The 12,394-nt window shown below is 36.5% G+C and overlaps 1 protein-coding gene across 1 annotated transcript; it reads left to right on the plus strand.

Annotated features, from left to right (window-relative positions):
• Window positions 1-338: 338 nt before the first annotated feature.
• Window positions 339-5,328, plus strand: LOC309404853 (UPF0462 protein C4orf33; the record flags this gene model as incomplete). The annotated part of the gene is made up of 5 exons (XM_081999475.1): window positions 339-525; window positions 2,974-3,034; window positions 3,195-3,246; window positions 3,355-3,554; window positions 5,229-5,328. The coding sequence occupies 5 exons, from the start codon at window positions 339-341 to the stop codon at window positions 5,326-5,328; spliced, it is 600 nt and encodes a 199-aa protein (XP_081855601.1).
• Window positions 5,329-12,394: the final 7,066 nt, after the last annotated feature.

Genomic DNA, 12,394 nt, shown 5'->3' on the forward strand with positions numbered 1-12,394 from the left:
GTTTTGTTTCTCTCTTCTCTTGATAAATATTTCTGAGGGTTTTGGAAGGTGTTTGTTTAGGTACATATTTGAAATACCTTAAGCTTGGTAAGACTTCAGAGTGGTTTGTAACCATGCAGGTATAAAAACCTATGAAAAGCATTCATGTAACATGTTTATTTCATTGCTTGATAAAGCTAAACTATCCCAGCTCTTCTGATGTCTAAAAACATGGTTTGATGATTGACTTTGTACAAAAGTGTGCTTTTTTTCCTGGCCAAGCAAACAGTGTAGTTAGTTGGTGCTGAAATGGAATCTGAGATCTTTGACAGAAACTTCCTTTCTCGTTTACGCAGTGCATGAAGATGGAATTTACAATTAAATACACATGGGATGGTTTACCTGTGAGCCATGAGCCAGTGACAGTTGTGCTGAAGTTGGACAATGCAGGACTGCTAATGGAAGTGAATGCTCCCTTCTTTAATGATCCTTCAGCACCACTTGGAAAGCCAGGGAAACCTTTCAGTAGACTGTGGGACTATGAGGGTAAGTGTAACTGTTCTGCTGCAAATATGTCTGATTTGTGTAGACACTGATGTTCCTCTGTAGTTAATATGCCTCGTCTTCATTTAGGAGTCTACGATGGTTATTTTTTCAAACTGATCTAAAGGTTGTGAGTATATAACATCTAATTCAATTCGGTCTTTTGTCACAGTACTGCTTTTAAAGATCATATTTGAAATGTAAAGTAAAAAAATTTCCTTTCTGTGGGGAAGGAAAGGATTTAGTTGTAATCACTGCCTTACCCTTAAACAGCTCTTTAAGTAACTATAAACCACCTATTATAGTCAGCTGTAAACCACCCCAAACTGTATCAAGAGTGATGCTCTTTTTCTAGGTGGTGAATTGATTTTCATCAGTAACACTGCTGGCCGCAAGGTGAGTGGTTGTTTTATTGCAGTGCAACAATACAAATGATTGGGAAAAGAAGCAAATATGTCACTTGGTGTCCATAAAGAAATGGGGTATGATGAGCTGGATTGATTTTAAGAATGGTGAGGTTGACTCTTCCTGATCTGGGTTACTGATATAACTTGTGGGATAATAGAAGCTGGAAATATTCGAATATCAAAATAATTTTGTGCTGTGTATATAAGAATGCATTTGCAGTAGGTAAATAGAAGTGGAATCCTAAAGATAGGTTCTACTTTTGCTTTAAGAAGTAGGGAGCAATAGCTAAAATATTTGTCTGTTGTAATCGCTTTTCCAAAGTATATTTGAAGAATAGGAAGATGTGAAACAAAGGGCAGCTTATGATTCAAAACTGTACCCAAATGGAATGGGCAATGTACTTAGTGTAATGCTGTTTTCTTTCTCCTTTCCTGTCAATACTTTCACTTTTACCTGTTGCTTTGAATAATGCAAGAATTTAATGTTTCTCTTACTTCCTGATTATTGAGCTGTTCTGATTAAAGCTCTACTGGAACAGTATTAGCACCTCTTTGATATCATTATACCAAATAGGCTTATGTAAAAATAAAATAAGGTTACCAATCATATCTAATTATAATTCTACCTACAGCTTTCTAATAATGTTATTGCTGTGAGAAACACCATTATAGTTCTTCTTTGTGTTCCTGAAAGATGATTTAGCAGTCACACATGGCTTTCAGGTACACCTGGAACAGTAATCTCCTGTCCAAAGTATCAGCCATCTACAGCGGAAAGCCATTTAAGAGCTAAATGCTTTCTTACTTGCCCTATGTACTTGCCCATACTATCCCACACACCCTGCCACTCATAACTATGCAGCCTCAGAATAGACCTCTGGGTGATATTCTTAAATAGGTGTTTAGCTTTAAACAAGACCTGAAACACATTCAGGAGTAAGAGCAACAGGAACATGCTGGTTTGAACATCCCAAGGATATTCAGAATTCTCAAGAACTATTGTAACTAGCCTGGAGGAGAAGGGGAAGGTGAAGGAAGGTCTTTCCCCCATAAATTTGCTCTCTGAGGAGAAAAGGTAAACAGTATAATTATTAATCATTTCTGAGAGATGGCTCCCAAAGTACAGAGATGATGGCAATGCTGAGTACAAAATACCAGATTAGTGTCACATCCAGACATTTTATCATATCATAAGCATGTGCTACAAAGTACAGAAAAATGATAACCTTGACCCAGTTCCCAGAAATGATAAACAGCACAATGGGAAACATATGCAGCAAGTAAGGTGTTGCATAACACACCCCCTGAGAACAAGCACAACAACTTTGAGAGCAAATAAGTCAACATTGTGACCAGCAACGATCAAACTAATATAGTGAATGCTTGTAACAAATATGTTCTAATGTGGTCTGGTCGGATTTGTTGTTATCTCAACCTGTTGTGCCCCACGTTGAGCGAAACCAGGACATATTATTTCTGAGATTTAGCAGTCTTAGTTATGGGGTCTGTGCTCTGCTGGGAATATATGTTCCACTTTTCATTTTTTTTTCTGGTCTCTGGTGCTCTGGATCCTCAGGTTAGCAGCAAACACCAGACTTTTGTACTTAAGTGCTCGACCTGGAGTGCACGCTGTGAGTGTGATTGACTGGGATCACTGTCTTGGGTCAGCTTTGTTCACAGCAATATCTGTGTGCTGATGCTTTTCTTAGTGCACTGGCAGCTAACATTAGTAGACCTGCCATTTTTCTGCTACATCAAGATGAGCATTTCCAAAGCTGGAGTTGGTTCAGTAAATAAAATCAGTACAGTGCTTTATAAAACTCTTTATGATGATAGGCATTAAAAATAAAAGCTCTTGAAGTTACAATTATGGCATAGCTCTTCAAATAGTTAGGAAGCTGTCATTAGCATGTTTGCAGCTAGACAAACTCTGGCGTGGCACAGGACAAAAATTGTGAGAACAGAATTGTTTTAGTGGGATATGAAGGTGTCAGGATATTACAAAATAGTTAGTATAAAATCCTGACAGCCTATTTTTTTTCAGTTGTAGAAGCATTTTTCCTGAGTGACAGAACTGAACAGTATTTAGAAGTTGAACTTTGTCCGTAAGTACAGCACTCTGAAAAAGTTACAAATGTTAATTTGCATTTCCAGTACTGGGTACAGAAATTGCTGTAATATGGGGACTGTACACATTTGTGGCAGAACAGTACACTAATAACTTGGCATCACTTTAAGAAAACTGTGCTCTGATTTTTTTGACAGCCATGGACAACACTTGGTACTGCTGCTTTCTGGCAAAAGAAGAGTATGGAAGGTAAGTGGTCAAGTACAGTCATAACGTACAGAAAAACTAAATGTTTTTTGGTACATGTTGCCTGACTGGAAGGTGACACTACCTCTTTTTTTTTAACCTCTTTTAAAGGAAGAACTTCCTTTAGAGGTTGAGGTGACAAGAATGAAAACCAAATGGGAGGGTAAAGCTCATCTTCCTTGGAATTATTTTCCACCACATACTAGCAAGTTCAATGCATTTGCAATTCATGGCTCAGGAGAAGAGAGAAAATATGAAGCGCTTTATCCTGTGCCTCGACATGAACTACAGGAAGGACAGAAACCGGATTTGTAAGCATGAAATTAGATCTTTTGTAATATAGTTGCACTATTCTTGGAATAATTAAAAAAGCTACTCTGATTCAGAGCCACTAGTATTTTAATTATACTGCTTAGGCCCAGATCTGTTGGCACTGTACTTTGTATAAGGCATTGTGGCAGATAGCTGTAATTAGTGCTTGATTTCTGTGTTATCCCCAGGTGCATAGAAAATGATGCATTCAACACCATTGGCATCTGTTTTATAACCCTTCTCAGCTAAATCATAGATAGGTTGTTCTACTTTTTCCTTGCCTCCAGCACCTCCTGAAATGCCACTTAGTGTTAATTTCACCAGATACATTTCCAGTAAATATCTTTTGCTTCTCCCCTACTGTTCTAAACAACTTCACCTCTACAGATGGCTCCATATTATGGAAAGTTTGAAGAGGCAGACTAAACTGAGAAGTACAATAAAAGTATACCCAGTGTCAATAGAAAACTAGAATATCTTGATTTTTAAATGGTGTTCTGGACCTGTTTATTTTCTTTGACTCTGAGACTGGGATGATTTGGTGAAACCTGCTACTTCTGGGCATTGTGGATAAATGAACTAGGTCTAGAGGGTACACTATAGTCCTTATGCAAACTTGTTATGCAACATACAGTGACAGCCATGTAAGGTAAATTTTAGCTAAGTTACCCTTTTTTGCCTTTATTTAAAAAAAATCTTAGCTTCTGCAACTGTTTATTTAAAAAAAATTCAAAGCTATTCCTAATAAAATACATTCTCTTTATCAGTGTTCCATAAGAAATAGATACTTTTATTTTTCTGTGGTAAACTGGAGAATGCCTGTAATATTTTTCAGGAAGGGATTCTTTCTATTTTTCTGTAGTATCCCTTCCAAAAAAACCCTTGACTTTTTCAGACATTGGTAGCAGATGCAATTATGTAAGAGGTTGCTCCTTGCTACTTTCATTGCTCTTAGTTCATCTTTACTCTTACAAATTACTTTGTAATAAGAGAATTCCATTTACCTTTTAAAATTATTAGTGTAGTATTAGATGTTCTATCTGCTGTCTGGCAGTTGTTTAATGTCAGTTTAATTAGCATTTGGCTTCAGTGTCTTCCTTCTATTGTTTCTGTGTGGTAACCTAAAGGAGAAATTCTTATCAAGAACTGATTCATAATGTCCAAAAGAAAGCAAGACTTCCAGTCTTACAGAAAAAATATATTTACTAGCTTCATTATCTATCCAGTCTTCCTCTTTTCTGTAAAGAAAGGATACCCCTGTGATACGATTTTTCAATTGGTCAAGAGTTGTAAACTTTTCTCTCTTGGAGTGCGGATAAGTCATAAAGCAGGATATTCCTGTGCTCTTGCTCTGACTGCAGTTTCAGGCCACATAAGTTGAGGGAGTTTAAAAGGTGAGCACTTTGTTAACTTCATTTTATGCTGTGTGATACTTGTTCAATAGCTGAGTATTTTGCTCTGTGTTTTCCAGTATAAGATTTTCAAAAACACAGTAGTGTTTTTTTATTTATAAACTCAAGTTTTGGAAAATGAACACATGAAATGCTGGTTACTTTCTTGCCCAAGAAAACCTGAAAATAAAGATTAATTGAAACTATTGACGATACTGCCTTTTATTAAGATACATACTACAAGACTTACAACTGTTTTGTTTATTTCTCCTCCCTTTGCAGTCATCGCCTGGAATTTTTCAAAGATTTGAACCTGAAAGGACTAATGGGAGAAGATTGGAAGCAGCCTGAATCAGATATATGGAAGTCTCTCCCTAATTAAATGGATTAAGGCATAAATTTTTATAGCATTAAGGCTGGATGAAGCTGTATGAAAACTTCTTCTTCATTCTGAGCAGGGTTTGTAAATACTAGATTAGTAAGACTTTCCTGGACACCAAAGTCATTGACAATCTTAAAATCAACTGTAAAGTATCTAGGCCAGTTGATTCTAAATGTGTGAAGTATGTAATGGCTTGTGTTTCAGTTCATTTGGGTATGGAGTTTTTCATCTATGCAAGAGATGAATCTGCTCCTACCAATGAAGGGGAAAAATGTGCTAAAACTATAGCTGTGTTTTCATAAGAACTCTAAGCCTTACAAGGCCAATTATCTATCTTGGAATCTTCAGTTCCCTGTAGTTGCTGCATTTCTGCAGTATTTTTCACTGCTTCTTGTTTGTTTCTTGTCTGTTGAATCAGGTTCTGATGTGCCTAAATTTTTTGATTGCAATCAGGAGAAAGAATGCCTCCTTCAGGAACAGATAAGAATATAGTTATCGTGGCATTTTGTGGCCCAATACTTGCATTGCAAGATGCTGTGGAGGTGTAACAATATCTATCCTATACCTTCCTATACCTGAAGTTTTCCCTTGCACAGTGCTGAAGGGGGAACTTAATCTGTATTACTTTAGTAGCAAACCTCTCTGCTTCAAAATATGTGTGGAATTTCTAGTGATATTTAGGTACAGAAGATAGATTTACAAAAGTTTTTATGTATTCCAGGAAAGGTTTCTGGGACAAATAATGTTTAGTAAAACCTTTTGATAGAGTTGTATGCCTACAAAAGCTTGTTTCTTGCAAGACCTTGTCACATCACCTTAAGGATTCAGCTCAGACATATGAGAATTTTGTTTGCATGCCACCTAGCATGGGAAATACTCTAATTGTATAAGCCTACATTTTCTATGTATGGGCATAAATATTTTTAACAGTACTGAATACTGTTAGATGGTAACATCTAATCTGTAAACTCACAGGATTTGCAAACGAGATGTTCCTTTTTTTGTCTAGCATAGTAAGTGCTGCTTGATTGTAGCTGCTGACTTGATCCTATATAAATTAACTTAGAAAATGGGAAGGTTACCCACTAACCAGATCATACATTTGAAAAAGAGGTAACTTAAAAATCAAACTTCTTTGATTTAGTTCAGAATGAGGATTCAGACCAAGACATGGTCCTCAGTCGTTTACTAGAAAGAGGACTTCCTGCATCCTGTTGAAATATCATCACAGCCTAAAAAGTGGTTGTGTTCTCTAGTTTTGTGAGAAGAATTGTTTTGGGAGTCTGAGAGACTATGGCTCAGTCATAACTGAGGGAGTATCTTTCAGAAGCTGTGCCCTGAGGGTGTGGTGTTGGGTCTTATCCTTTTGTGTAGCATTTTCTACTGAACAATTTAGAATGCTGCAAGTTCCTGGAAGGGACTGGTGTTCTTGTAGTCCAACATCCCTGCTCAAAGCGGGGCTATTGTTGAAGCTAGATGAGTTTACTCAGAGCCTTGTCAAATTTTGAGTAACTCCAAAGATGGAGCTTCAAATGCCCCGGGTAGCCTCTTCCAATACCCAACTAGTTCTGTTATAAAAACTTAACTAATTGCCATTTCCCATGCTGTACCTTGTGTCCATTGCCTTTTGTCTTTTCTCTGTGCATCTCCAAGAAGTGTGACTTCTTCTCTGTAACTACCAATTAGGTAACTGAAGGTACTGTTAGCTCCCCATGGATTTCTTTAAAATGTTGTCATTCTCAGTTTGCCTTTAGTGACTCCCATAAGTAAGCACATTCCACTCAGATAATACTGACAGACAATTTAAAAGTGTAACTTGGGTTGTAACTCAGAGGCAGCAATGCTCCCAGGCCTTTCTTGTTTATTTAGCTCATAAATACTTCTAAAAAATCTTTGTGTAGCTTTAGACATTGAAATGCCTGTAAAGTTTTGCACAAGACATTACTAAAAGGCTTCTCTATTCTCTTCTGAGCTCATACGCAGTAATAACTATAGTCTGATGGTCATGTTTTCCTTGTAATCTTTAAACTTAACTCTACCTGCAAATTCTGCCTGAGAAGAAAAGATGGGAATATCCTGCCTTTATGAAGAACACCTTGGTGTGATTAATATCTGAGATAGAATGTTACTTCAGAGTTTTTGTTTGTCTTTAGATTCTCTGTACTTCCAGTTTTCTAGAACTATACTTTCAAATTTAAGGATATTGGGCTTTTTCGGATGCAGACTTTGGCATGTCAATGCACTCAGACATTCAATTGTTTTTGCTATCTTTTAATTAGACACTATGGATTCCTTGCTATAAAGTGCCATCTGTTGAAAATTATAAGTATTGTACATTCAATTTTTTGGCTTCTTTTCTACCTTCAATCCATGCTCAGTTTTCTAAAGAATGGCATCAGTCTGAAATATTGAATAATCCAATAAATGTCGATTAAAAACATTGTCTAGATACTGACATCTCAAAGCTGCTTTTGAAATTTCAGTCAAAAGCAAAAGACATTTCATTAAACTTTTAGACTTCATTTAAACAGTTTGTCAAAAAGTGCGTGCTAAGGTTCAAACTGAATTTACTGTTTTTCTCACAAAGGTTGTTTTCACATGATGAATGATGTTTTGTATGTAAAGGACAGTAAATCAAACCATTTATTCAGAGGCTTCATCTCATACTCGTTCCCACTTCAACCTATTTCAGATTTGACTTTGGATGCAAATTATAAAGTTTGAAGGAAATAGATTACTTTCCCTAAATAAATAAAGTAAAATAATTCTCTGCAGTACAAAATGTAATGCTAGATGCTTCTGAAAATGGAAATTATCTTACAGACTTTATTCAAGGCACATGGTACTCCACACTGCTGTCAGTTGGTTCACTTGCATGTATCTAAGCTTTAAGAGTCTGTAAGCACTGGCTTTCATCAGAAGGCTTCCATATGGGTTCATGGAGTGCAGATTTAGAACGTGTGCACTGACTTGTTGCTAAAGGTTTGAAGTTAAATTAATCCCTTGGTAGGAACTGACTGTAGGAGGGTGTGTCTACATAAGGCATATGTTAGATGGAAGCACAGTGTCTTGGCACATGGTGCACAGTTCATGGCTCATCAATGGACAATACAGTGCTTGACAGCATCACTTACAGCTCCCAGGACTTTGCAGGGATGGGTATCAAAGATCATTGAGATGACTAGCTGGATCATAGCTTTCTTGCTGTGATCTGCTTTTTAACCAGGCCTTGTTTTACACTGTGGAGTCTGGTTGTAGCCTGTCTTTCCTGAATTGTCTCTCTTTTGATGACATGTAGACATGAGGAAAAGACAAAACAGACTCTGTTCTGCATTGTTCTGCATGAGTTCCATTTAAGTATGTATTGATTAATTGCTAATCCTGGTCTAGAAGAAATGTGATTCACGCCAGTCTAGCTCAGTGTATGTGTGTATATACATGCATACATATATAAAAGCATTCAACATTGTGCCGTTTTGTATGTCAGATTTGTATCAAGAATAATATGGATAAATGCTCTAAATTGTCACACTGGATATACTTTATGTAGGATATCATTTTGATAAAAAGCAGAGCTCCATGATAGAAGGCATAGATCATGAAAGCACTCTATCCACAATCAACTTCACTTTGAAATGGATTTAAACACTTCAACCCTGTGAGCACTTCTTATCCATTGCTCTCTTAAAAAAAAAAAAAAAAAAAAGATCTCTTAAAAAAAAAAAAAAAGGATTGAAAACCAACCTGTCTTATAAATGTTTCCTGTGGGTAATATTTGTCCTTGTGCCAGTTATATCCTGTGACATACTGAGTCTAAGATGCAGGAATTTTATTACTTTGGAAATGGGGAATACCCATGGGGAGGTGCACAGTAGTTGTTTGTTGTTGGGGTTTTTTTTTTAGCTTTGCAAATGCTTTAGATAACCTTATCATGTGAAAATGTCAATGTTGTGGCAATTTTTAACTATTTTACCATATTTGGCCAGAATTCCGTAAGGAAATGAGGCTGTTGAGTTATCTCTGCCTTCTTGCCTTTCTGGCAATGTCATCACTCTTTCCCCCACTGCCACAACAATTTTTAAATCCATTAGCCAATTTCAGCTGAATCAGACAGAAGAACAGGCAGTCTCAGAAGATACTGGATTCTTGCAAAATGTGTTGACATGAACAGCTAGAGGCAGTTCCTCAGTATAGCACCCCAAACTGAGGAAAAGGAGGGATCATCTCTTAGCCCTTCTCCTGCAGTTGTAGTGCCCAATAATTGAAGCAGTTGGTGCATGCTTAGCTTCAGCTGTAGGACCTTTAGACTTTGATTAGGAAACTCAGAAATGTGTGGAACTTGGGGTATATGAGGTGCTGTCACAGAGGTGAGCTTAGATTTCCTAGACCTATGCCCTAGTGTTGTGTTGAGGTATGAAGCTTAGGAGACAGAGTGTATGTATGGAATATAAATGTATGAGGACCCCATGTTTCTAAGTCCTACTGCCAACAGATGCCAGACATGGTAAACATCCAAGTATGTTTTCAGTGTTCCTTTTTTTTAAAAAAATTTTCTTTTGAAACTTGAGGAAATAATCCCCCTGTTGCTGTCCTTTTTCAGGAGAAGATACTACACAAAGTATAAGGGCTAGAGTTTCCCCAAGTTTAATGCCAAGGTTAGTTGAAAACACAAGGACGTGGTATCAACTTGTCACTGCCTCTGAAAATACACTTCTGGTTTAATCTGTTTTCTAATTCACTAGGTTCCGTGGTGAGAATGTTGATCCTAAAGAGAAGCAGAATGTGAGATTGAAAACACTGCTCTTAAAATTCCAATTGAGATAAATATTTCTATTGCTTACATAGTGCTCAATAGACATGTTTTTTCCACTGTGGCCAGATAATTCAACAGAAACTTTTAATTAGTTCTTATATTCTGCTACAACCACCCCCCCGTCTATAGGGCAATAGCATTATCTTAGTTTATACTATTGTGGTATTTGATTTACTAAGTTTAATGAAATGCTGAGCAGTTTTGCTGTAATGTTTTTTGATTTTTATTTCAAATCTTCTTAGTAAATACTTCAGCAGTTGAGGCAGAATGCAGATTTGCATAGTTGCAACCTCTTATAAGATGATCAGACTGAATAGCCTGGAAAACAAAAATACTGAGCTTCATGAATGAAAAATATACCTGTAAAGAGAATTTAGGTTTGTTTCCACAATTCTATCTCGTAAGTGCATTTCTAAGCTCCTTGTGTTAGTATGTTTATGACTTGTGAACTTGAACATGAAAACCACAATTTTACATGACTCAGTCCTCCTTATAATGTCAGTGAATATTTATAGAGTTGGTGTTTCAAAACATCATATGACTGCACTCCCAAGGACCTTGTTTTTTATGTTTCTTACCACTAGGTGGAAGAAGAAGGTTATCAAAACTATGCCTTGGTGCTACCAGCCTAGTCATCCTTAACCAGATCCATTACTTAGTACTATATCCTTGATTTTAGAAAAAACATGTTTCAGTCAAGCTGATGGTGGCTTATTTTGATTTTTTTGAGACATCTTTGTCAAAAGGAACACTATGTCATGCTGTGTAGTTACAGTTCTAATGTTTCTTTTCCTACAGTACTATTTCTGTAAGTAATTTTGAGGCAAAATTAGCAGAAGATAAATTCTATGAGGTGTCAGTATGTAATAGAAAAGATAGTGTTGTGATATGCAAATTATTTAAATATTTTTTTTGAATTTTTTTTTTTTTTTTAACAAATGTGTTGGATAGTCTCTTGCAAACATTCCAGAAAGGCTATATTGAATTGTGAAGGATTTTTTTTTAAATACAGCCTGGTTTGTTAAGAGATGGTGCACCCCTTCAAGGGTGAGGCCTGAGTGGTGCGAACACTCTGGAGTGAAGCTTAGAGAAGAATGTGAAACAATGTGAAAACTGTAGCTTAAGAGGGCCAGAAAATTGTTGTTCTTCTATACAAAAATGCAAAAAGACAGTTTTCTTTAAGGAAAACTTGAATGGTCATTTGTCCTGCTGGCAGAAGTGACTTGTGTCTTTACATGCAAAAATGGAGCAACTTAGGCTGTCCAGTATGGTAGGTGATAATCTAACACTGCACAGTGGGGTTTTTTGCATAAACTAAAATTTTGCTGATGTCTTTGTATACTTTTTAAGAATTTTCTGTAATATGCCAGCTCAGGTGTTAGAGCTAGTAAGCTCTAACTTCATGCTGGATTATAGATGTTTTATATTATCTGTTCTAGTTAACTTATTAGAAATGCGAGTCAGTTAATATTTGTACTGCCCAGCACTATGATAATACAATACTGATGAATGTGATGTTAAGTATGCTGTTGCTTGCTGTTCCTTTTTCTCAGGCTGAGGCGTTTTGTGTCTCTGAAAGGCACAGCACAGAACATTTGTTGTATTTTAAATTCTGACCATGTAAAATACTTTCAAAATATGAACAGCACAGTGCATAATTTGCTGCACATAAAATTTAAAACTATTCTTTTATGCTGCCGAAGCCATCTCTAAAGTGGACTTCATTGCATTTAGTTATGATACATTTATAATAATGTTGTTGAAGTTTGATAGTTAACCTGCATTTATTTTATTGATGATTTCTTTCTTTTGCTTTCATTGAGTGCTTTAGTTTACTACAGTGTCTCTGAATAGTGCTTCAGCAAAAGTACTGGGAAGTGCTTTAAGCCTGATTATAGAACCCTTATTTACACTGGTTGTATAAACAGCTATACGCATGCTCATACAAATAGTCCCAGTGAGATCAATGCAACGGTTCAAACATAAAAGTGTATCACAATTATGCCTTTTGCCATCTACTTGTCTATCTGTTGAAACTAGTATCAGTATTATCAGGAGAATTCAGTTCTAGAAGCTAGTTCTATTTGAACATACTGCTGGGCACTCCTTGTTTTCTTTCCTCTGGTTTAAAACAAGCAAAAGCCTTAGCTGCAGGGTCTGTGGGAGGATTTTAAGTAATGGTTCAGGAGGCACTGGTTGTGTCTGCACTAGCTATGAACATACCAAAACATGTTGATGATTAATTTTCAGAAA

The sequence above is a fragment of the Phaethon aethereus genome (genome assembly GCF_964289735.1).
Source record: "Phaethon aethereus genome assembly, chromosome: 4".
NCBI classification, from domain to species: Eukaryota; Metazoa; Chordata; class Aves; order Phaethontiformes; family Phaethontidae; genus Phaethon; species Phaethon aethereus.